Consider the following 25539-nt stretch of genomic DNA (forward strand, 5'->3'; position numbering starts at 1 on the left):
TGACGTGGAAAAAAGCTTTCCTAGAGTCTCAGAGAAGCAATATTTTACTTGATAGAATGTTCACTTTCAGGACAAGCTGATCCCTGAATAAGGTTTCTATCCTTCACAGAGGACTGGGTTAATATGACTTGCCAGCAAAAATGTGAACCTAATTTTTTGCACAGAAGGGAAATTCCCTTAGCGCCATTAGCAATTAATGGTCAACACATACGGAAAGAGAAATGTTTCTGACCTTGATCACAGAAATCCCCATCAAATCCTGAGGTGCATTCACAATAGGCCTCTCCTGCATCTGAGATCTGGCACTGACCATGAACACACTCCAAGCTCTTGCATGGGTTACGTAGTTCAACTTCCTGGTTGCACAAGGCTCCTTTGTAACCATCTTGGCATTGGCAACTATAGGAAAGTGCATCAAGAGGCATACAGATCCCATGTTCACACCTGAAGATAAAGTGAGACATAAAGCTAGGTTGATACCTGCAATTGCACTTAGTATCTCTTTTCAATTCTTCCCTACTATATTGAATCGGAGACAATTGGTAACTTAGGGATCCATGTATGACATAAATCTTTCAGCAATGAACAGTCACTCTTTTAAGGGGCGTGCATAAGTGCACCAGTGTCACGCTGAATATTGACAGCCCCAGAGACATTCAGTAATTAAATAGTTAACTGTGTGTGTTTCTTTAAGATCCTCCTATTATGATGTAATTTCCTGCCACATCTAACCTCACATCCTTCTTCTTCATGCTAAGATTCTCCATTCCTATTCTAACCTCCATCATGTAAGACATATTTGTTATTTTGTCCACCGAGACATGTTTATTTTTCTACTTTTATAATAAAAAGAAATCTTGTTTTGAACAAATGACTGGACTCTCATCCATCGCCTCCGTGGTGGGTTAATGTTCAAACAGACATTAATCCATTAAACCGTGACACAGAATGCCTTCTGTCCCCTGTCCTAATGTTTCCCTTTTACTAGTATCATGTATATAAATATTATTATAGCTTTGTATACCACCAATACATACTTGACAAAACAAATAAATACATAAAAAATAAAATACATGTTTTTTGTTCACAACATTGTAATGAGAAGTGATGTGCCGGTGCCTGGAGGCTGTTGGGGTCTGGATGGGTGTCAACAAACTCAAGCTCAACCCAGACAAGACGGAGTGGCTGTGGGTCTTGCCTCCCAAGGACAATTCCATCTGTCCGTCCATCACCCTGGGGGGAGAATCATTGACCCCCTCAGAGAGGGTTCGCAACTTGGGCGTCCTCCTTGATCCACAGCTCACATTAGAGAACCATCTTTCAGCTGTGGCGAGGGGGGCGTTTGCCCAGGTTCGCCTGGTGCATCAGTTGCGACCCTATCTGGACCGGGAGTCACTGCTCACAGTCACTCATGCCCTCATCACCTTGAGGCTCGACTACTGTAATGCTCTCTACATGGGGCTACCTTTGAAAAGTGTTCGGAAACTTCAGATCGTGCAGAATGCAGCTGCGAGAGCAATCATGGGCTTCCCAAATATGCCCATGTCACACCAACACTCCGCAGTCTGCATTGGTTGCCGATCAGTTTCCGGTCACAATTCAAAGTGTTCGTTAATGACCTATAAAGCTCTTCATGGCACCGGACCAGATTACCTCAGGGACCACCTTCTGCCGCACGAATCCCAGCGGCCAGTTAGGTCCCACAGAGTGGGTCTTCTCCGGGTCCCGTCAACTAAACAATGTCGGTTGGCGGGCCCCAGGAGAAGAGCCTTCTCTGTGGCGGCCCCGGCCCTCTGGAACCAACTCCCCCCAGAGATTAGAATTGCCCCCACCCTCCTTGCCTTTCGTAAACTACTTAAAACCCACCTCTGCCGCCAGGTATGGGGGAATTAAGATTTCTTCTCCCCCTAGGCCGTTACAACTGTATACATGGTATGTTTGTATGTATGTTTGGTTTTTATATATTAAGGGGTTTTAATTTGCTTTTAGTATTGGATTTTATTGTATATTTTCATGATTGTTATTAGCCGCCCCGAGTTTTCGGAGAGGGGCGGCATATAAATCCAATAAAACTGGAAACTTGAAACTTGAGATACCTGATTTGCATAGATGGCTTCAAGCCAAGATAGGCAATGAACAGTATCCCACCTTTATTATTTTTACAAATATCTCAAGGCAGCAAACCTATTCAACAACACCTTCTTCCTATTTCTTTCTCATAGCAACAGCCCTGTAAGGTGGAGTTGGGCTTAGACAGAGTGACTGGCCCAAGATCATCCAGCTGGCTTTCCTGGCTAAGGTGGGACTTGAACTCATGGCCTCCTTCTTTCTAGCCTAGTGCTTTAACCACGGTGGAATCTGCTGATGACCAAGAAGACAGGAGTGACAGGGAGGAGGAGAGTGGGGCAGACAGCTCAGAAGGAGATTAATTATGTAGCTCCTCCTTGGATTCAGAACAACAGTTAATGATACAGCCACGCATGCAGAGAGCGATGCATAGGCAACAACAACTGAGAGATTATTATCAAAGAAAATGAGGCCACCTGTGGTTGGGTGGGGCTGTGGTAATTAAATAGCAGCCTGTGGGTTTGGCCATTGTGGAGGATTATCTGATCCTTGTGTTTCGTGCCTGTCTTGGTGACTTCGACCTTTGTGTGCTGATTTTTCCCCGCTTTCAAACTAAATCAGAGCAAAGTATGTTTCACTTTGTGAAAGAAGAAAGACTGTGAATTGCCTCACAGCTGCAAGCTAAGTATCTCAGAACTGATAAGGGACTTGTACAAATTACCAGTTTGTTTGGAGATGAGTGCTCTGTGCTATACAAAAAGAGTGCTTAGTTCATTTGGATTTTCGGTATCAAGAACATTGTTTTGAATTTTCAAACATGTGTGTGTCTGACATTTGTATCTCTGAATTTTCGGGAAGATTCTACCAGAGACCTCGACAGAACATCCCACCACAACAAAAAATATTGTATTCCCCAGATTTAGCAGAAAAGAATATTAACGCTTGTACTTACTTGTGTCCCTGGCAAGGGTTAGTGATGGGATGGTCACAGTGGGGCCCAGTCCAGCCTGACTCACAGTAACAAATAGGTCCATGAGCAGTGTTGGGTTGGCAAATGCCATGCATGCAATAGAGCTTGCGGCAAGGTTCACAACCAGGAACAACCCCTGGTTTCATCTGAGTCTTAGTAAAGTCTTGTAATTCATTGTTGATGTATAAATTGCGGATACATCCATGGAAGCTGGAACCATTCAAGATTTGCCAAACCCGGAAGGCAGCAGAATTCACATCCACCGGCATGCCTGGTGAGAGAGGACCATAGCAGCAACATCAGGCAGGGAAGAAGAAAAGAAGGTCAGAGTTCTGGTGAGTAAGAACATGACCCATGGAAGGAAATAAACTTTGAAATTCTCAGCCTCCTCTTTTCCCAAACTGATACACTTTAAACATGCTGGGGCTGCAATTTAATCAACTTCATAAATTATCTGGAGCATAGCAAGTTGGAAAAGGCTGGCCTAGTATATTGTAGAAAAATGTTAAAGCCAGAGATATCAATTTAGGGAATACTGAGCCCAGACAATTACACTATTTTGTTCCACCTGCCAATGGGCCTCTTGTCTCCTTGACTCTCTACATATTGGCCTCTGTTGTGAAAAGGAGAAAGAAAGAATTCCTTCTCTTCCTCCTTCTCCCAGTTGGTAGCGTATAAATGGTCCAAACTAAGAATTATTAGAACCTCCTAGTCCATATGGTAGCCTCCTTGTAAAAGTGTGGAAGTGTTGGAAAGAACTGATGCTCTCTCTGGCTTCAGCAGGATATTGCTTCCCTGTTCCCCAACAGAGATTGCAGTCCTACCCCCCACATAGAGTGGAGCCTCAGAATTCAGAGTGTGGGCCTTGCCAAAGCTATCCATGGTCATGGGATCACCTCCATCGATAGATAGGTTTACCATTCGTTCAAATGTTACCAGTTCCACTGTATGGAACTGTCCGTCATTGATGGTCTCTGCACTGGGAGAAAAGAGAGAGATGGGATGAGAAAGGCTGTTGTATACATCCTTTACACAACGTCTTAACATCTACAATCTTGACCACCCAACATTCATTCAACACTCTCAAGACCACTCTTTGAATAATTGGATAATCACGAAAGAATTAGCAACACTAGTTAAATATGGGGAATTACGAGAATTTAAAGAAATCAAAACAGCAGCTTTGGAAAGCGCTCAAGCAGTAGTTGTATTAGGGTGGAAGGATAGCAATAAATGGACAATCCAGAATTGGTACTGGTACATGGTGGACCACATCCACTTCGAAATTATGGAAATAAGATTAAATAACTTTGATGAAAATAAATTGGAGAAGCTGATGGCATGATGGAATAAGGTGAAAAATTATATCTTAAGTAGAATTTATGACGACAATGTGAAAAATAAATTCCAATCACTTTTTGTATGTAAAGAAATGTAAACCGGAGCTAAGGAAGAAATTGAAACTTATTGCAAATAATTTAACCCCCTAAATGGTGGTGGGGTTTATTGGTGTTGGGCACTTTTCTTTAAGTATTTTTGTTGTTGTTGTAATAAAGTTTCATAAAAATATTTTTTTTAAAAAAGATCACTCTTTGTGTTCTACATCAACTCTCAACATACATTGTTGGACCCTGATCTAAACCTTAGCATCTCCCCTTCACCCCCAAAAAATCAGTGTGCAGATTGTAGGGCCATGCAGACAAATTTGCTCACATAACATCAAAATCCCCTTGGTTTGGATGATAAATCAAAGACAGAGCTACCTATAAAGAGCCGAGCTAGGGTAACTGCCTGGATCATAGCTGACACGCACATGGCCTTGATAAAGCTCCACTGCCATGTGGTCAGTGTCCCCATTATACAATAGAATCCCATTATCTTCAGCTGTGGAGACCTGCAGAGAACAATAGAGTGGGGGAGGGAAACAAATAGAAAAACTAACAATGTACAGGAAAGTAGATAATGCTTCTTGGAGGGCTAGGGAGGAGACTTAAATTTCTTTTACCTGCAGAGTAATATTGGCAGTGGGCCAATTCTGTAAGTCCGTGAATTGTAGGTATGTGTCCCTATCCACAAAATTGACACTCAGCAGCTTCTCGCACTTGAGCCCTCCAAAGCCAGGAAGGCACTGGCATAAGGCGCGATTGCCCAACTCCACACAGTTGGCCCCATTCTGGCACTCCGCTCTCTCACAAGGACTGGACGGAAAGGAGCCATGAGGTGGGATCTCACAGAGCTGACCACTAGAATGAAACATAGAAACATAGAAGTCTGACAGCAGAAAAAGACCTCATGGTCCATCTAGTCTGCCCTTATACTATTTTCTGTATTTTATCTTAGAATGGATATATGTTTATCCCAGGCATGTTTAAATTCAGTTACTATGGATTTATCTACCACATCTGCTGGAAGTTTGTTCCAAGGATCTACTACTCTTTCAGTGAAATAATATTTTCTCATGTTGCTTTTGATCTTTCCCCCAACTAACTTCAGATTGTGTCCCCTTGTTCTTGTGTTCACTTTCCTATTAAAAACACTTCCCTCCTGAACCTTATTTAACCCTTTAACATATTTAAATGTTTCGATCATGTCCCCCCTTTTCCTTCTGTCTTCCAGACTATACAGATTGAGTTCATTAAGTCTTTCCTGCTACGTTTTATGCTTAAGACCTTCCACCATTCTTGTAGCCCGTCTTTGGACTCGTTCAATTTTGTCAATATCTTTTTGTAGGTGAGGTCTCCAGAACTGAACACAGTATTCCAAATGTGGTCTCACCAGCACTCTATATAGCGGGATCATAATCTCCCTCTTCCTGCTTGTTATACCTCTAGCTATGCAGCCAAGCATCCTAGACAATAGGCAGTACATTTATTGCCAGTATCAGCTATTGAAATTAATACACTTTTGGAAGCAGGGTGTGTTCCCTTATCATTCCAATGTTCTAAATGGGTCCCTCATTTTCATCTCATAAACCACCGCTGGCGTCACCCAGGTGTATAAATGCTATTAATATTTTCTCATAATTCAAGTAATCATATACTTTGCATACCAGAAACTCAGATTTGTTATTCAGCTTGCTCTATGTTATTTCCTGAGTCAATAAAAATATGGTCTAACCATAGTGGAAGGAGAATAGTAATAGCAATAGCAATAGCATTTAGACTTACATACCGCTTCACAGTGCTTTACAGCCCTCTCTAAGCAGCTTTTTTATTTTATTTTATTATTTTATTTATTTGTTTATTCATTCATTCATTCATTCATTCATTCATTCATTTATTGGATTTGTATGCCGCCCCTCTCCGCAGACTCGGAGAGTAATCATATTGCCCCCATCAATCTGGGTCCTCATTTTACTGACCTTGGAAGGATGGAAGGCTGATTCAACCTTGAGCCTAATGAGATTCGATCTGCCAAACTGCTTGCTGGCAGCTGGTGATCAGCAGAAGTAGCTTGCAGTACTGCATTCTAACCACTGCAGCACCGCGGCTCTGCTTCGACATCTATCTTTGTACACTGCTACTTGAAACAAGTTGTATAAAATTTCAAACAAACACCTACACAGGTGGCATTGTGATCAACCTATTGTTGAAAGCACATGAAAGATGCTGCAGAATCTCTGTCTTGTAATAGTAGTGAAGCCCCCCTGGAAACAGCTAGTTACTAATAAGTCTAGTCACTATTTTATATGTTTTTGCAAACGCTACTCCTTTTGTTACCTTTCTTTCTCCTGACTATATTTCAGGCAAGCGAGAAGAGGGTCAATCAGTCAATATAATACAAACCTCAATTACTTGGTATTTTTGAAGAAATTATGTGAATTCTGGCAATATCTCCATCTCACATCCTTACCTGAAACCACCAGTACAAAGGCAGGAATAACCATTTGGTTCATCAAAACACTTGGCATTGTTCCGGCATTGGTGGTCTAGGCAGTCATTGTAGTCCACACTGCAATTATCTCCTGCATAACCAGGCATACATTCACATCTGGAGGCAGGAACAGGAATGAGATCCAGTCACTGAGGTGGCCTGGCTAATGCTCAAAAGAGCAGTAAGGTACATGAACCAGGAAATGGCTGAGGAAATATTTGATTTGAGATTTGATTTGATTTGATTTGCATGCCGCTCTTCCCCCAGGACTCGGGGCGGCTAACAATACAGTACAACAGCAAATCTAATTAAATTTAAAATTACAATCTAAAAATCCAATATTTAAAAACAATCATACCACATATATCTCATTTTGTTGGCCAGAGGGCTGAGACCTAATTGCCCAAGCTTGGCAACATAGGTGAGTCTTAAGACTCTTTCGGAAGGCAAGGAGGGTGGGGGCAGTGTGAATCTCCAGGGGGAGCTGATTCCAGAGGGCCGGGGCCCACACAGAGAAGGCTCTTCCCCTAGGCCCCGCCAAGTGACATTGTCTGGCAGACGGGACCTGGAGAAGGCCGACTCTGTGGGACCTAATCGCTGGGACTCATACGGCAGAATACATTATATATTATTTGGTATGCATTCATGTCCTCCACTTGGTTCTAAATCTCCATGCCGCCTCCCCCCAAAAACCCCACTCTTCCCTCACTCACTTGGGTCCGTCAAGGGAGACTCTACATATGGCATTATGCTGGCAGGGGCTGAGCTCTGGGGAACATACATCCACCGGCTCTTCACAATATGTCCCTGTGGGAAAAATACAGCGATAAGGCAGAAGCATAACAAATAGCATCTCTCCTTAAATTTGCCTCATTCTTTCCCAAAGAAATAGTACACAGAAAGTAGGAAAGCCCATATTTGACCGCAAGAATTCCTATTTGTATTATAGCATTAGTGTACAAAAACACGTATTGCTAAAATGTTCACCTTTTGGAACTATGAAATGGGAACATTCAGTCATTCAAAAGTTGAAATATCCCTGATCCCTTTTTATATTGGCCAATTCAGGGGGTTGACTTGCATGTTTTTCCACTGTTTTGTTCCAGACAGCTATGCAGAATAAATAAATTTTGTGACATTAAAATAAACAGATGTGGTTTTATTATGCGGAGACCATTCAACTTCTTGAGGTCATGCAGAAGGACATTATACATAAGTATTTTGACTATTAAGCCAGAAAGCCTACTCACTCCTTTCCTCTTCCAAATGTCAAATTTAGCAAGATACCAGCCAATAGAAAATATCTCCAATGTATATAGCAATTCTAAAGAATTAATCATGAAGAGAATGAAGCAGCTTATCTTTTCACGAGCCGTTTTCTGCACTTAAGGAAAGTTAAAAACAGGGGAGGGAATCCCCAAAGAAGAAGAAGTTATAGTAAAATTATTAGATTGCGCGGAAATGGATATGATGACAAGACGTTTAAATGATCAAGAAGACACTAAGTTTTATGAAGCATGGAACAATGTTTATAAATGGATAGATAAGAAAAAATAAGACATATAATCTATTTTTAGTTAACTTGTACTTGTTTTTACTTGGGTAATAATAATACTAATATTAGTTTAAATTTATTGTTTAACGACTAAGGTAGAATTAGTTTATATATAAGAATTAGTTTATATATAAGTAATATAGTAAGAATTTTGGTTTTATATATATATTAGTAAAAATGTGAAAAACCTTAACTCAAATTTAGTAAATTTTTTAACATTCAATATATATTTAATTATGTATTCTTTTTCTGTATTTGAACTTATACTTTCAAGATAAGCGGGGAAAATGTATCCCCATTTTGTGTTCAATGTTTGTTTGTGTGTCTGTCTATTTTAAAGAAAATTAATAAAAATATTTAAAAAAAAAAGGAAAGTTAAAAACAAACATTTGCCAAAAAAGGATACATTTAATATTATCCAACATAATCCACACAATTTATAAGAAGGGATGAATAATAAAATCATATTATTATGAAGGGGTGGATAATAAAATCGTATTAATAGTCTAGACATGGACCTCTGCATTCCCAACACCATATAATGTCACTTTAGACCAGTGTTTCCCAACCTTGGCAACTTGAAGATATCTGGACTTCAACTTCAACTGGATATATTCAAGTTGCCAAGGTTGGGAAACACTGCTTTAGACACTATGAAAATTTTGCTCCCTTCAGAAATAAAAGCAGTAGTTTACAATGGAAGTCATACCTGTATAGAAGGGTAGGCACAAGCAGGTGTGGTTAGTGGACCCATTAACACACGTACCCCCATTCTTGCAACTGTTATTGCAACTATTTTTCTTCAGATTACATCTTGGACCTTCAAATCCATCCACACAAGCACATCTATTAATAAGGAAAATAAGAACTATTTGATACTTTGAAGCATTTTTTTTTTTAGGATTATCTGGAATTTATAAAACCTTAGGTAAATTTCAAGAAAAGTGAAAAATAGGGGTGTTACTTCTTTTTTGAAACTGGTTTCAGTATTTCCCTTACTCTCAGTGTTCCATCTTGTTATCCATGTTATATACCGAGCATTTTGGTCTCAACTGCATGAGCTAATTGGATTACTCTAGAAGGCCCTGAACTGAGAAGGAGCTAAAATTCTGCTTTAAATTCTGGGACAGATAGAATGGCATCCTGGTGTGATCTTTGATGTTAGTGCCCCCCCCCCCAAAAAACAGGGTCTTTGGGAAGGACTAGAGAAAACTTCTGCCGCACGAATCCCAGCGACCGGTTAGGTCCCACAGAGTTGGCCTTCTCCGGGTCCTATCGACTAAGCAATGTCGTTTGGCGGGACCCAGGAGAAGAGCCTTCTCTGTGGTGGCCCCGGCCCTCTGGAACCAGCTCCCCCCAGATATCAGAGTTGCCCTCACCCACCTTGCCTTTCGCAAGCTCCTTAAAACCCACCTCTGTCGTCAGGTATGGGGGAATTGAAATTTCCCTTCCCCCTAGGCTTATAGAATTTATACATGGTATGCTTGTATGTATGAGTGGTTCTTTAAATTGGGGTTTTTTAGATTATTTTTAATATTAGAATTGTTTACATTGTCTTTTTTATTGTTGTTAGCCGCCCCGAGTCTTCGGAGAGGGGCGGCATACAAATCTAATTAATAAATAAATAAAAACTTCAAATGTGAGAATCCTGATCCTGAGTTATTTTTCAGCTAACTTCCCTAAATCTATCCCAATGAAGAGGAAGTTGTAGATTATTATTGTAACTATTTCTTAAGTTTTCAAAACAACTTCCACAGCTGAGGACTATACGTGATACTTCTTGAGGCTATTTGAACCACACGTATAATAATGGAGAGTCATAGAATACACAGGTGCACATTTGTGTAAAGTAGAGGAGAATATTGTAGATCAGGGGTAGGGAACGTTGGCTCTTCTGTGACTTGTGGACTTCAACTCCCAGAATTCCTGAGCTAGCATGATTGGCTCAGGAATTCTGGGAGTTGAAGTCCACAAGTCATAGAAGAGCCAACGTTCCCTACCCCTGTTGTAGATGAAGGAGTGTATGGTGTGAGTTGCATAATATGGTGGCATTTGCATTTCTATTGCACGGACTTTAGAAGAAGAAGCAAAGAGAGAGGAAAAAAAACTGGTGACCTTGCCTAACAAAAGCAGGGAGTTGTCAGCTCTGATGCCCTTGATCAAAACGTCCCTGTCCCTTCTTGCTATCTTTCTACAAAGGGATTAATAACGAGAGGCATGTGTAGGGAAAAATCTTTGTTATTCCCAAGGGACATTATGTGCTGGTTTTTAAAGACGCTATGTTGATATGGTGATATGATGAAAAGCCATTTAGCAGTTTGGCAAATTGGATGTACAGATCGGGTGGGTGGGGGGGCCCTTTTTCCTCTGCTGCCTGCAGTTTATTTCAGGCTACTAATTATGATATATTTCCCAGAAAGCCGCCCACACTGTATTCTGAGGAGGAGAGTGGGAGGGCATACATCGTAGTTCAGAGTATCAAAAGACTGAAACAGTTGGTAATCCATGGGGATAAATGTATTCCAGTGGCTTGTCTCCCAAATGCCAAGCCATAGTTACAGAAATAAATTGTCTGCAGAATCAGACCATGTACCAAAAAACTCTCCTGTTCCCTAAGTCAGTGTTTCCCAACCTTGGCAACTTGAAGATATCTGGACTTCAACTCCCAGAATACCCCAGCCAACGAATGCTGACTGGGGAATTCTGGGAGTTGAAGTCCAGATATTGTTGTGGTTAGCTCTGGCCCAGCTCCTGCCCCAAGGACTGTGGATTTGGGGGAGACATCTACATGCTGCAGGCCTGTTTTGCTCCCGGTGGAATCTGCTGATGAAGGCTCCTCTGACCAAGAAGACATGAGTGACAGGGAGGAGGAGAGCGTGGCGGACAGCTTAGAAGGAGATCAATTATCTAGCTCCTCTTTGGATTCGGAACAAGAGTTAATGATACAGCCACGCATGCGGAGAGCGATGCATAGGCAGCAACAACTGAGAGATTATTATCAAAGAAAATGAGGCCACCTGTGGTTGGGTGGGGCTGTGGTAATTAGTGAGGCTGCTATAAATAGCAGCCTGTGGGTTTGGCCATTGTGGAGGATTATCTGATCGTTGTGTTTCATGACTGCTTTACTGACTTTGACTTTTCGTGCGCTGATTTTCCCCCGCTTTGAAACTAAACCAGAGCAAAGTGTGTTTCACTTTGTGAAAGAAGAAGGACTGTGAATGGCCTCACAGCTGCAAGCTAAGTATCACAGAACTGATAAGTGACTTGTACAAATTACCAGTTTGGTTGGAGACGAGGGCTCTTTGCTATACCAAAAGAGGGCTTAGTTTAAGTGACTTTTCATTACAAAGAACATTGTTTTGAATTTTCAAACATGTGTGTGTGTCTGAAATTGTATCTGTGCCTTTTCGGGAGGATTCTACCAGAGAGCTCGACAGAACAGATATCTTCACGTTGCCAAGGTTGGGAAACACTGCCCTAAGTCATGGAGTGCAAGTATATATGATTAACACTGAATAAATACTTCCCAATAATTTTCAGAGCCTGTTCCTGACTTAAGGGAGATTGGATTTATTTTAGTCTGACATCTGGCAATTTTGCAATGGGTTTCTGTCTGGGTTCTTGGCAGACAATGTATTGCAGCTAACCAAGATGTTGGGTTTTTTCCCATTTTAGGTCAGAGACTCTTTCTGAAATCTTGAACTGCCACTCACGTATAGCTGGCTCCATCTCCTTCTTGAGACAGGCAGGTCCCACCATTCTCACAGGGGCTGTCGGAGCAACCATCAACAGATAGGTCACAGTATTTGCCCTGGGATAAGGAAATAAAACAAACCAATCAGACTTTAATTCAGGAGTCTCCAACCTCGGCAACTTTAAGACTTGTGGACTTCAACTCCTAGAGTTCCTCAGCAAGCAAAGCTGCAAAACCAACAATTCTGGGAGTTGAAGTCCACAAGTCTTACAGTTGCCAAAGTTGGAGACCCCTGCTTTAATTGGAAAAGTTCTGGCCAATACAAGTTTTGAAAATCAATTACTTAAAAAAAAAATTATCTATTCAAATGTCAATGCATATACCTTACATACATATTACAAATAGTACACTAGTCCATATTTTCCATTTCTATATTCTAATTTTCACCTTTTTAAATCAATAAGCTGCATTCAAAATTTGTGTCCTCACTCCCCTCTTGCACTCTCTATCTTGCCCACCTACCTTCCTTCCCCCTCTCCAACCTTCCCTCTTTCTCTCGCCTCTCCTCCTCTAACCTTCTCCAAAAAACTTACTTCCTCCCTCTCCTTCTTAATCCTTTCTTGAGTGGAAAATCAATTACTTGCTCACCAGCGATCTATGTACAGTGAAACTTATTATATATAAATTGTCCTGAGCTTTTAAATTGTTTTTAATAGCTCTCTTTGTTTCTTTTTTGCTCAGTATCAAAGGAACAATTGCTTGTGTTCACAATCTTCCCTACTGAACCGACCCACTTTCTGGTTTTGTACAATACAGGAGACCTTGACTTATGACCACAATTGAGCCCAAAATTTATGTTGCTAAGTGAGACAGCTGTTAAGTGAATTTTGCCCCATTTCCCGATCTTCTTTGCCACAGTTTTTAACAACTGCATTTGTTAGTAGTATGCTTAAGTGACTTTATTTGTTAGAAGGTCATAACAGATTATCACATAACCCAGAACACCGTAACCATCATAAATATGAATCAGCTGCCAAGATCTAAATGGATCATGTGACCACAGGCACACTGTAACAACCATAGGTGTGAAAAATGGTCATAAGTCGACTTTTTCAGTGCTGTTGTAATTTGAAACATCACCAAACAAACTGTTGTAAGTTGAGGACTATCTACACTGACCCATAAAATAAATCAGTGCATTGCACAACATTCAAAGCCACAATAAAGGCAAACAATGGTCAGCATTTTGCACGAATAAACTTATGTCTTTTATGAACCTGGTTAAAACTGTTGTGAGAACACACCAATGTAGAAGTTTACCACCCAGTCTAGCATTTTGTGTATATCTTTTTGAATCCATGTCGATCTCTCTTCTTAAATTTGTCAGCTGTCTGAGGCTTGGCAAGATATGACTTTAAATAGGCAGCAAACCCACTCCCTTTTCCCCACAGGTGACCCACCCACCTGCCTTTCACTATACTTACCTTATAATCACTGGGACAGACACAGTGATAGGAGCCCAGGGGATCTCTCTGACAAGTGCCCTTGTTTTGGCAGGGATTGGAGAGACAGGGGTTACACTTGGCCTGGATGATAGGTAGGGGAGGCCCTACGCAGATAGAAAAAGACATTGCATGAATAAGACTAAGGAAATGTAGCTAAAATAACCAGGCACGTTTGTTATATCTGACTATAAAGGTTGTGTGCTTCCTGATCAGAATCTCTTCCAAGGAATTTTCGTAACAACTGAAACCACTGTCGACTTCTTTCACAGGAATACGTTTTCACAGGAAAAAATAAAGGAACTGTTCAAAGAATTCTACATTGGTGTGATATATACACACACAAAAAGGCTCAGACTCATGGCCTGTTATGAGGTTAATTAGGGATTCTGGAAATTATAATCTCATTACATCTATAAGGCACCAGGCTGATATAGCTAATGTTATTATGCCTATGCCCATCTTTTAGAATAGAATACAATTCTTTATTGGCCAAGTGTGATTGGACACACAAGGAATTTGTCTTGGTGCATAGGCTCTCAGTGTATGTAAAAGAAAATATAGATGTGTCAAGAATCACGTGGTACAACACTTAATGATTGTCATAGGGGTCAAATAAGCAATGAAGAAACAATCAATATTAATAAAAATCTTAGGATACAAGCAACAAGTTACAGTCGTACAGTCCTAAGTGGGAGGAAAAGGATGATAGGAATGATGAGAAAAACTAGTAGAAATAGAAGTGCAGACTTAGTAAAAAGTCTGACAGTGTTGAGGGAATTATTTATTTAGCAGAGTGATAGCGTTCAGGAAAAACCTCTTCTTGTGTCTAGTTGTCTTGGTGTGCAGTGCTCTGTAGCAACGTTTTGAGAGTAGGAGTTGAAACAGCTTATGTCCAGGATGTGATAGGTCAGTAAATATCTTCACAGCCCTCTTTTTGACTCGTGCAGTATACAGGTCCTCAATTAGGCAAGGAGTGTCAAACTGTGGGCCAGATGTGTCCCATGCAGGCCATGCCCACTCCAGTTCCACAAAGGGGAAAAACATCATAAAACATCACGTGACAGCAACATGACTTAATCAGAATCTGTCTATCATAATCTTCAGTACCATGGAACTACATACAGTGATTCTCGACTTACAACCACAACAGGGACCAGAAAATGTGTTGTTACATGTATAGTCGTTAAGCGAGGCATCACATGTCCACATCTGATTACATGACCTATTTTGCCAGGGCTGTTAAGTGACCACAACTTGCAACCTGCCAGCTTCCACAATGACTTAGTTTGTCAGAAGTCATCTGGGAATCTTGCAAATGGCAATCGTGCCAGTTGTAAGTGCAAAAAAAGGTCATTTTTTCAGTATCATCATAATTTTGAACTACAGTATTGCCAAATAAATAGTCATACATTGAGAATTACTTGAAGGCTATTGGGTTAATTTTATTGGCTTCCCTGGTTAGAATCTATTTCCTGCATTGCATCTTCATCACATCTGGGTGCATATTAATAGAAGAGTAGAATAGAACAACAGAGTTGGAAGGGACCTTGGAGGTCTTCTAGTCCAACCCTCTGCTTAGGCAGGAAATTCTACACCGCTTCAGACAAATGGTATACATTTTATGACTCATTTCCTCCCGCCATATGCCCAATATTAACTTCAACAGTCTTAGATTTGTAACATTCATGCCACAGGCCACTCAGCTGGGCAGAACAAACTATAGTTCACATAGGCAAGATCTCTTTAGTTATATGCAATGCTGTTTTTCAGAATTTTCAGAAGTAGCTCTTCCCCACTACTTTTGTGAAAATATTTAGGGAGTCGTTTTATTATTCCTTGTTGCTTCTGTAGCTTACCCTGGCATTCAAACTTCTTAGCTGGAGTTGTGAGCAGAAGTTTGCCTTCCATATCCGCAGGACCAGCACAGCGGGCAATGCCAGGTTCTTTGTAGCCAGTTTTGACCCAGCTGGAGAGCCAGCGCATGTGGCAATCACAATACAGGGGGTTGGCACCAATTGCTCTGCACAGTGGAAAGAATAATAAAGTCTAGGTAATTATTTAAAGTACAAGATCTCTTCCTTTTTTCTGGTCACTCTGAAGAAATGCCTCTAGAGGTCTTAGAAGTGATTTTTAAATGCAATACTGTTGCACTTTGAATGGTCTCTATTTTCAGCATTTTATTTGATATCTTAATACTTGATGCTAAATCTGCTGAATGCCTCAAGTAAAATGCAGCATGCTCATACTGTGCAATGAATATAAATTGAGATTGCGAGTAGAATTTTCTCCTCCCCCAAAGCTAGTGCTCATAAACATGTCTTAAAAGATATACACAATCTTAAGGTTGACCCAGGAAAAATATCCTTGCCAATTACCAGAAAAAACCCTACGAACTCAAGATTAAGTTCATCATCAGTCATGTCCACTTTTATAATTGGAACTGCTGTGGTGCTTTAAAGTTTTGAAGTATGTTAACCCAACACTCTAAGTGCTGGCTTACTGAATAAATACACTTGCTTGGCTTGAGAGAACACAACACACTAAGTTCTAATTTATAAATCACAGTTTGCTAAGTCAAACTATCTAGAAGTCGGTCTAGAAATCTTTGTCTTTTATTCCTCTGAACTGCAGCAGAAGGCTTCATACACATTCCAATTTGTTGGGAGGAAAGTCAGAAAGTTCAAGAGCTAATTTTCCTTGTAAACACACAATGGAGTGTTAAGTTAAGCTGCTAACTGATTGTGCCAGATGCCAGAAGGAACTTCAACACATTTCAGCAAACCACCCTACATCAGTTCTTATCACTACAGAACTAATGAGAACACTGCTACCTACAGAATTTCTTGAAATACTTTGTCCAGGGCAGTTATTACCTAATACAGTGATGGCGAACCTTTTTTTTTTTGCTTGGGTGCCAAAACATATGCACACCTGCAATAGGACATGTGTGTGTGCCCACACCCATAATGCAATGCCCTACCCCCCCGTGCATGCATGCATAATCCCCCTCGTGCTTCCCCCACACATATGAGCTGGCCTCACTGAAGCCTCTGAACTTCCAGTAGGCCTGTTGGGTCATTTTTCACCTTCCCCAAGCTTCAAGGAGGCTTTCCTGCAGCCTGGGGAGTGTGAAAAATGGCCCAACGGGCTTACCGGATGTTGTAGTTAGCTCTGGCCCAGCTCCTGCCCCAAGGACTGTGGATGTGGGGGAGACATCCACATCCTGCAGGCCTGTTTTGCCCCCGGTGGAATCTGCTGATGAAGGCTCCTCTGACCAAGAAGACATGAGTGACAGGGAGGAGGAGAGTGTGGCAGACAGCTCAGAAGGAGATCAATTATCTAGCTTCTCTTTGGATTCGGAACAAGAGTTAATGATACAGCCACGCATGCGGAGAGCGATGCATAGGCAGCAACAACTGAGAGATTATTATCAAAGAAAATGAGGCCACCTGTGGTTGGGTGGGGCTGTGGTAATTAGTGAGGCTGCTATAAATAGCAGCCTGTGGGTTTGGCCATTGTGGAGGATTATCTGATCGTTGTGTTTCGTGACTGCTTTACTGACTTTGACTTTTTGTGTGCTGATTTTTCCCGCTTTGAAACTAAACCAGAGCAAAGTGTGTTTCACTTTGTGAAAGAAGAAGGACTGTGAATGGCCAGTTTGGTTGGAGACGAGTGCTCTTTGCTATACCAAAAGAGGGCTTAGTTTAAGTGAATTTTCATTATAAAGAACATTGTTTTGAATTTTCAAATGTGTGTGTGTCTGAAATTTGTACCTGTGAATTTTGGGGAAGTGTCTACCAGAGAGCCCGACAGAGCACTGGAAGTTTGTGTTTCACCATCCATAGGTTCCAGGGGCTTTCCTGAAGCCTGGGGAAAGTGGAAGCAGCCTCCCCCCCACCCTCCAGAAGGCTGAAAATCAGCTGGCCAACATGCACAGTCGAGCTACGTAGGGCAATGCCTTATGTGCCCTCAGATATGGATCCACATGCCACATGTGCCATAGGTTCGCCATCATGGACTTGAGACATGTGCCTAGCATCTTTGCACACCTGAATAAAGAAAAATAAACAAAGGGTGCTTTGTTGTTATTAGTTGCAAAATTGTGTCCAACCCATTATGACTCCATGGACCACATTCCTCCAGATCTCTACCATCTATCTGTTCTCTACCATCCTCTAGGGTCCATTCAAGCTCACACCTACCCTGTTTCCCTGATAGTAAGACACCCCCGATTGTAAGACGTATCGGGGGTTTCAGGGGGGTTGACTAATATAAGCTGTACCCCGAAAGTAAGACATATGTCTTACTTTCGGGGAAACACGGCGGGTATTGCCGCCTCCCTCTCATCTAGCTGCGCGCCGCCTCCTGCCCACCGTCCCCCTCTCCATACGTCGCCGCGCCGTCCCCTGCACTTGTCACTGCCGCCTCTGCAAATTTACTCGGGCACGTCCCTACTCCAAAGAAACCTCCCCCCCCCCGCCCATCACAGAAGGTAAAACATATGTCTTACTTTCGGGAAAACAAGGGGGTATTGCCGCCTCCCTCTCATCTAGCTGCGCGCCGCCTCCTGCCCACGCCTGCGCCATCCCCCTCTCCATACGTCACCGCGCCGTCCCCTGCACTTATCACTGCCGCCTCTGCAAATTTACTCGGGCACGTCCCTACTCCAAAGAAACCTCCCCCCCACCCGTCACAGAAGGTAAAATGCATATACACTAAAAAAACACATTTTACACAGTTTTTTTAGCTGTCAGTGCCCCTTTAACAATATAAGACATACCCCGAAAGTAAGACATAGTGGGGCTTTTGGGGATAAAAAGAAAGTAAGACACTGTCTTACTTTCGGGGAAACACGGTACTGTTTCAGTGACTCCATCCAGCCACCTCATTCTCTGTTGTCCCCTTCTTCTTTTGCCCTCAATCTTTTCCAGCATTAGGCACCATCCTACAAAAATGCTAAAAAACCCTATTTGGAATAAAAGGAACAAACACTTACATTAATTTTACAGATACTCACAGATGAGATAGGGAGGTAACATCAGCAAAGATCCCTTCAGGAAGCGTGGAGATGTCATTTCCATGAAGAGACCTGAGTGCAAATACAAACAGTTCTTATGGTCAAACAAGAGTCCGATTATGGAGAGGAAGAAACAGAGTCCTAATTTTTTATGTGATTTCCCTTTGTCTACTATCTTTAGAAGGCTACATTTGGAGCAATTAGCCTCAGTAAAACTAATGGGATGTTAGGAATTCAGGATTCTTAATTACATGAGCCGTGGTGGTGCAGTGGTTAGAATGCAATATTGCAGGCTGGTTCTGCTCAGTTTGATCCTGACTGTTCAAGTTGATTCAGTCTTCCATGATTTTGAGGTCAATAAAATGAGGATCCGCATAGTTGTGAGCAATGTGCTGACTTCCTCACGGAAGGAAGGAAGGAAGGAAGGAAGGAAGGGGGAGGAGGAGAAGAAGAAGAAGAAGAAGAAGAAGAAGAAGAAGAAGAAGAAGAAGAAGAAGAAGAAGAAGAAGAAGAAGACGGAGACATTTGCCAAGATGCCCCAGAGAACTTGCAGATATTTTACTGCTTGATCAATACAATGATTAATAAATTCAATTCAATGCTAGGCCGTGCTGTGCAATTCAATTCTAATTCTAATTCCAATTCCAATTCCAATTCTATTCTTCTACACCCAGGTCCCTCCTCCACTGGCTTGCATACCAGAGGAAGACCAACCCTGCCACACCAATGGGTCTCTCAAGTCGAATTATCCCCACAAGGGATCCCCAGTCAGTCAGTCCCCACAGGGTTCTGCTCACTGGCCTCAGATATCCCAGCTGTGATCAGGTCTGCTACTCAAGCTGCCAGTTGCTCAGCCCAAAGCACTCCCTCATTCCAAAAGCAGCCTCACCATGTCTCACAGGCCTCCCAACGCTTGCCATTTTTCCTTGGGAATTTGCCTCTTGCTGCTATTCTCATTTCCTGCAAAAGCCCTGACCTGCTAACCACTGCTCCCCAGCTTCTTTCACCACGCTGCTTGGGATTTTAATCAAGGTGTATAACCTGTTTCTCCTATACTCAATATCCTTTTAGGAACTGTTCAAAAGAGAGAAGAACCTATCCTCCTTTCCCTTCTGTTAATTGATTTTAATTTATAGTTAAAGCTTGCCATCTTGTTTTATAATTTTAAGACACTTTTGAGCTTTGATATCACCCTAATTATACTCCCATGACCCTCAGTCACTTATATTCCAAGAGAGGAGTGTGTCTCTAGTATGGAATGGATTCTAGGTCTATCTGGAAGATAGGCCAACGTTATCTGTAATTCAACAATGTTAGCCCATTTTTATCTAGGCTAAGGCAAAATTGGAATCACTTGGCCATTTGCTAAAGCCTGGAGATCACATCCGCCACCCATGAATCTCAGAGAAAATAACTACCCACTGCTAGTTCTTTCCAGGTACGAACAGTCTCCCCCTCCCCCCGCCCGCCATATAATAACTCTTCAGGTCATAAAGTGTGAAATGGAAAAGTGATCAAGCCAAAGTAGGTGAAGATGAAATTATATCTTCCATTCCTCTCCTCTGAAGGACACACTCTGCATTGAATTCAGAGCCTCCAACACTTCTCAAGGCTGCCAGGAATTTTTCTCAAGAATTCTGTCTCATTTTGCACAATAGAAAGAGGTTTATAAGATTCCACAAGGAGCGTGCATAAGTGCACCAGAGTGCTTCCCGTTCCCTGTGCTAATGTTTCTCTTTTACTAGTATCATGTATATAAATATTATTATATCTTTGTATATCACCAATACGTACTTGACAAAACAAACAAATAAATAAATAAATACTAGCTTAATTGATGGGCTTGCCTCCTAGTTAGGATGCTATTGGAACACCATTCTGTCCTTTTAGGTTTATTGGATTTATATGCCGCCCCGAGTTTGCGGAGAGGGGCGGCATATAAATCCAATAAACCTAAACCTAAACCTTTTGTTTCTTGGGGAATTCATTATTGCTTCATTTTACTGCAATCAGTAATGGAGCTACATCTGTTTATAGCGCTAGAATCAGGGGTAGGTTCTGACTTACCTCACTGCTGGTTCACTTCCTCCTGCACTACATGGATGTGCCTTGTGGGTATATGTGCATTGTGCGAGCACGCACATGTGTAGTGACTTTTTTTTTTTTTTAAAAGGCCAAAAACAAAATGGCGACGTACATGCAATGCCAGAAACTCAGTTCTGTGCATGTGCAGAAGAAAAAAAAACCCAGAAAAAAAAACTAAAACAAAAAAACCGGAAAAATAAAATAAAATTTAAAAAAAGATGGCAGCACCCATGAACTGGCACCAACTAAACTGGATCCATGATGTCATCTTGACATCACAGCGGTTTGCTACCGGTTTGGGTAAACCAGTTCAAACCAGAAGGAACCCACCTCTGACTAGAACAGTGATTTTCAACCTTTTTTGAGCCGCGGCACATTTTTTACATTTACAAAATCCTGGGGCACACCACCAACCAAAATGACACAAATCTAATAAATAAATAAATAAATAAATACATACATACATACATACATACATAAATACATACATAAATAACCCCCTCATATATACAATCCCATGTAACATCCTCTTATAAATACAGTCAATCATCAATCATCCCTCCTCAAATTTACAGTATACCATTTCTGGGTACTTCTGTCTTTCCCCCTTTTCTCTCTCATGTTTCTCATTTCTCTCTCTTCCTCCCTTTTTCACTCATTCCTTCTCCCTCTCACTTCTCCTCTTTTTCCATCCCTGTCTCTCTCCCCCCTTTATGCGTGTGTGTGTGTATACACACTCGAACCATTTCCAAAACCAGTTGAGGGCTGGGTTTTTTTCCTCTTTTATTCTTTTCAAAAACAGGTGTGGGCTGGGGGGGTTTTCTTATTATTTGGGTGCTTTTTACAATATGCTTCAAGAAGCACCTCTCTCTCTCTTTTGCTCTCTCTCGTTCTCTCTCTTATTTTCTTTCTCTCTCATGCTTTCTCTCTCTTGTTCTCTGGCGGGATTAGTCATCTGTTGTCCTCCTGATGCTGTTGACATGGTGCCAGGGACAAAACGCCCACCCACTCCTGAGGGAAAAGATGGACTGTTTGGGATGGGAATTAGCATCTCTCCCGCCGCGTTAAGTAGGCAAGGCAAGGCAGAAACTCGCCGGACGCGGAGCCTAAAAAAAGCGCCTGAGGAAGGCAGAAGCGAAGCGCCCCCACCGCCCGCTTCGCTTTCCAACGCTGCGCCCGTTGCGCCGGGCTCTTTGCCTGAATCCGCCTCCTTTCTGAGGCTCGAGTGAGCCTCCTTCGCCGGCAGCTGGGGGGTCGGCTTCGCCCCCTGCCCAGCCGAAAGTGTGCGTGTGAGGGGGGAGAGCTTGCTTCTGCAACCGCATGGCCAGAGAGAAGCGGGATAGCAAGGCGGCGGCATTCTTCTGCCTGGCCTGGGCACTCTGCTTGGTTTTCCCGGGCTTCCCGCAGCATGTAGGTGGCCGAGAAGACCGAGCAGGACTGTGAGAGGGGTGGGCGTTCCCACAGCGCTCGGAGCGGCTAGCGGATGGATCGCCAGCGCCGCTGCAGCCACAGCTGTGGGAGGAGCCGCGCCCCAAGAAAGCCGGAGAGAAGGACGGATCGGGCGGGGACAGCCACAAGTGGAAGCCTCATCCCTGGAGCTCCCACTTGCAGAAGCCGCCCCTCCCCCGGCTATTGCCCGCCGCTATTAGCAAGGAGAAGCCATGAGCGTGAGGGGGCCGACTTTCAAAACAACCTTTGCTGGCCTCCGCCTCACGGCACACCTGACCATGTCTTGCGGCACACCAGTGTGCCGCGGCACACCGGTTGGGAAACACTGGACTAGAAGGATAGTACTGACTTTACAGATATGCACACCTATGCTCCTTATTTGCAGAAAGCACGCATACGAAGCACTATCCCAAGATGGAAGGAGAATTGTCAGTTTGTGTCACTTATTACGATGCGATCCTAGCTGATGTTGTGTTTGGGCCTGGGCCAGCCGTTGCTCCCACAGATGGGACAGACGTGGCACACACTGAATACGAAAGCCTGGCTGACAGCCAGGAAGATGTGGCAGACAGCCAGGAGGATGAGGCCACTGGGATGCAGGATTCAGCAGACAGCCCAGGGGATTTGGCCTGCAGTCCCTCAGACAGTCTTTCGCCTCTGGATTCTTCTGCACATCAATATATTGATCTACATAGCCGAAGAGCTATGCAAAGAAGAGATTGCTTTAAGGAGCGGACATTTGAAAACCATCGGAATTGACAAAATCTCCATCTGTCAATTGCAAAAGGCCGCTTTACTGGGATCGGCAAACATAATTCACCGCTACATCACGCAGTCCTAGGTGCTGAAATACGAAATCCAGCATAGTGATCTCGTTTGTTGTGTTGTATTGAAATAATAATAATAATAATAATAATAATAATAATAATAATAATATAATATTAGATTTGTATGCTGCCCTTCTCCAAAGACTCGGGGCGGCATACAAATCTAATAAAAAGTCTAAACTTGGCTTTGGGGATGGAGATATGATGACTAAACCACCAAGGAACTTTCAGAAAAGATTAATCAGTCCTGAGAAAAAAAAGGAGAGCATATATAACGCAACTCTCAAAATAGCTGCACTTGATCTTGTTTGTGTAAGATGGGGCACAGAGAAACTGAGAGGCTTTCAAGGTTCTGCCCTGCTACAGTATTATACGAATTCCTGGAATATCTTCTGTGCTCAATTAATTGATCTTGTCTTCATTAAAGGCCTGACAACAATCCTGAAAGCCTTTCTCTCTCATCAGAAAGACAGCTGCTTAACAGGCCCCCTGAAAAAAAAATTAACAAGAGTTCACATGGCAAATAACAGCAGATATTATTACTGTCATCTTTTTTGCTGATGCAGAAATACAATTTATTGCCCAAAGGCTTTAGCACAACAACTAATTTCATAGATGAAACTACAATGTGTTAGTTTGTGTTTCCCGTGTAGTTGTTATAGAATCCTTTGTTAGTCAGAATGCGACAACTCCAAATGGCCACCCTTTTCCTTTTCTTCCTCCTATGCCAGCCTGAATTGCCTCCCTTGCCAGGAAAGTACCTGATTTTCTTGTTTTGGTGAAAAAGGCAGTAGCTGCCTTGCCTCCTCATTAGGTGCGTGACTGTAGTCAACTTAAAACCTAAAGCCAGATCAGTGGTGAAATCTCGAAATTTTCTCTACCGGTTTCATGGACATGACTTATTTTGTGGGTGTGGCTTGGACGTCAGGTGGCATGGCTTCAGGTGGGCATGGCTTGGTGGTCAGGTGATTTGTTGGATGTGCTTGGTGTGCATGTGATTGGGTAGGCATGGGCAACTTGTAAAATGTGGTCAAACTCAATAACGCTCTTGCTTAGCAGCCAAACTTTTGGGCTCAATTGTACTCATATGTTTTCTTTCTTTCATTCTTTCCTTCCCTCCCTTCTTCCCTCCCCTTCCCTTCTTTCCCTTCATTTCCTTCATTCCTTTTCTTTCCTCCTTTTCTTTCCTTCTTCTTTCCCCTTTCCTTGCCGCCACCCCTCTCACCTTCCTGGCTTCGGCTCCAGGACCTTCACAGGTTGGGTAGCATCAGGATACACACTTACGCAGCTCTGTCAGCCTTCGGGACGGGGACTGGTGGAGGTCTTGGTAGGGCAGAAAGACAGTTGCACGGCTTGTAGAGCTGTCATGGCTATGGGCCTTGGTGGTCCAGGTGGCCGCCCCCTCTCCTCGGCCCCACCGGTGTACTTGGGAGTCCCGTGGTGTTTTCCCAGTGCTGGCACTGGGGCATTAGCACCGGAGTGTCAAGGAGTTCATGGTAGGCAGTGGTTTGTCTTAAGCATGGAGGGCAGGTGAGGGGAGGGCAGAGGGGTCCCCCAGTGCCCCTACTCTGCACAGTCTGCTGCTGGAGCTTCCATGCTTCTTTGCTGAGTACCACTGGTGGCTTCCAGCTTGCAAGCCACCCCCTAGCACCAAGCAAAGAAGCATGTTTGAGTGGAACTGGAGCGTTAGCGCGGGAGGGGTGAGGAGTTCAGGGCAGGTGACAGTTCACTTTTGTGAATGAAGGTCAGATGAGGGGAGGGCAGGGAGTCTCCCTCTCCCAGCACCCCTTCTCCATGCAACCTCCTGCTTCCAAGCGGTCTCATTCACACTGTCCGCTGCGCTGCGTATGGTGGGTGGGCTGGAACTTCTATGTTCCTTTGCAGTGCAGCAAAGACACATGATTCAGCAGGGCCGGAGCAGCGCAGTTTATTTTTCCTCCTTTGGCCCGCCAGATGCTGACTTTAGAAAACAACTTTAAGGTTTGGTAACTTTTGATGGTGTTACACTGAGCTATTTTGGGAAGTTGGTGAGAGGAGGAGGAAAGATTTCTTTTTCTTCCTCTTCCCTCTTCTTATTTATGTATTTATGTATTTATTTATTTATTAGATTTGTATACCGCCCCTCTCCGTAGACTCGGGGCGGCTAACAACAGTAAAAAGACAATATGAACAAATCAAATATTAAAAGTAATGTAAAAAAACCCCCAATTTAAGAAACCAATCATACATACAGACATACCATGCATAAATTATATAAGCCTAGGGGGAAAGGAATATATCAGTTCCCCCATGCCTGACGACAGAGGTGGGTTTTAAGGAGCTTACAAAAGGCAAGGAGGGTGGGGGCAACTTTGATCTCTGGGGGGAATTGGTTCCAGAGGGTCGGGGCTGCCACAGAGAAGGCTCTTCCCCTGGGTCTCGCCAAATTGCTGGGATTCGTGCGGCAGAAGGCGGTCCTGGAGATATTCTGGTCCGATGCCATGAAGGGCTTCTTCTT

General features: G+C 42.8%; 1 protein-coding gene across 3 annotated transcripts in view; it reads right to left on the reverse strand.

Annotated features, from left to right (window-relative positions):
* SLIT1 (slit guidance ligand 1) overlaps window positions 1-25539 on the reverse strand; it is a 204654-nt gene that overhangs the window by 1426 nt on the left and 177689 nt on the right. For 2 of the 3 annotated variants that reach the window (XM_070752899.1, XM_070752898.1), the window contains 12 exons: window positions 18682-18753; window positions 15521-15684; window positions 13644-13768; window positions 12179-12276; window positions 9175-9311; window positions 7624-7717; window positions 6890-7027; window positions 5043-5280; window positions 4801-4931; window positions 3862-4016; window positions 3020-3308; window positions 233-444 (listed from right to left, as the gene is read on the reverse strand). In XM_070752899.1, the coding sequence (XP_070609000.1) occupies window positions 233-444; window positions 3020-3308; window positions 3862-4016; window positions 4801-4931; window positions 5043-5280; window positions 6890-7027; window positions 7624-7717; window positions 9175-9311; window positions 12179-12276; window positions 13644-13768; window positions 15521-15684; window positions 18682-18753 (1853 nt within the window). Of the gene's footprint in view, window positions 1-232; window positions 445-3019; window positions 3309-3742; window positions 4017-4800; window positions 4932-5042; window positions 5281-6889; window positions 7028-7623; window positions 7718-9174; window positions 9312-12178; window positions 12277-13643; window positions 13769-15520; window positions 15685-18681; window positions 18754-25539 lie in introns of those variants that run through there. The other variant, XM_070752900.1, reaches the window with a different exon arrangement.

The sequence above is a fragment of the Erythrolamprus reginae genome, chromosome 5 (genome assembly GCF_031021105.1).
Source record: "Erythrolamprus reginae isolate rEryReg1 chromosome 5, rEryReg1.hap1, whole genome shotgun sequence".
NCBI lineage: Eukaryota > Metazoa > Chordata > Lepidosauria > Squamata > Dipsadidae > Erythrolamprus > Erythrolamprus reginae.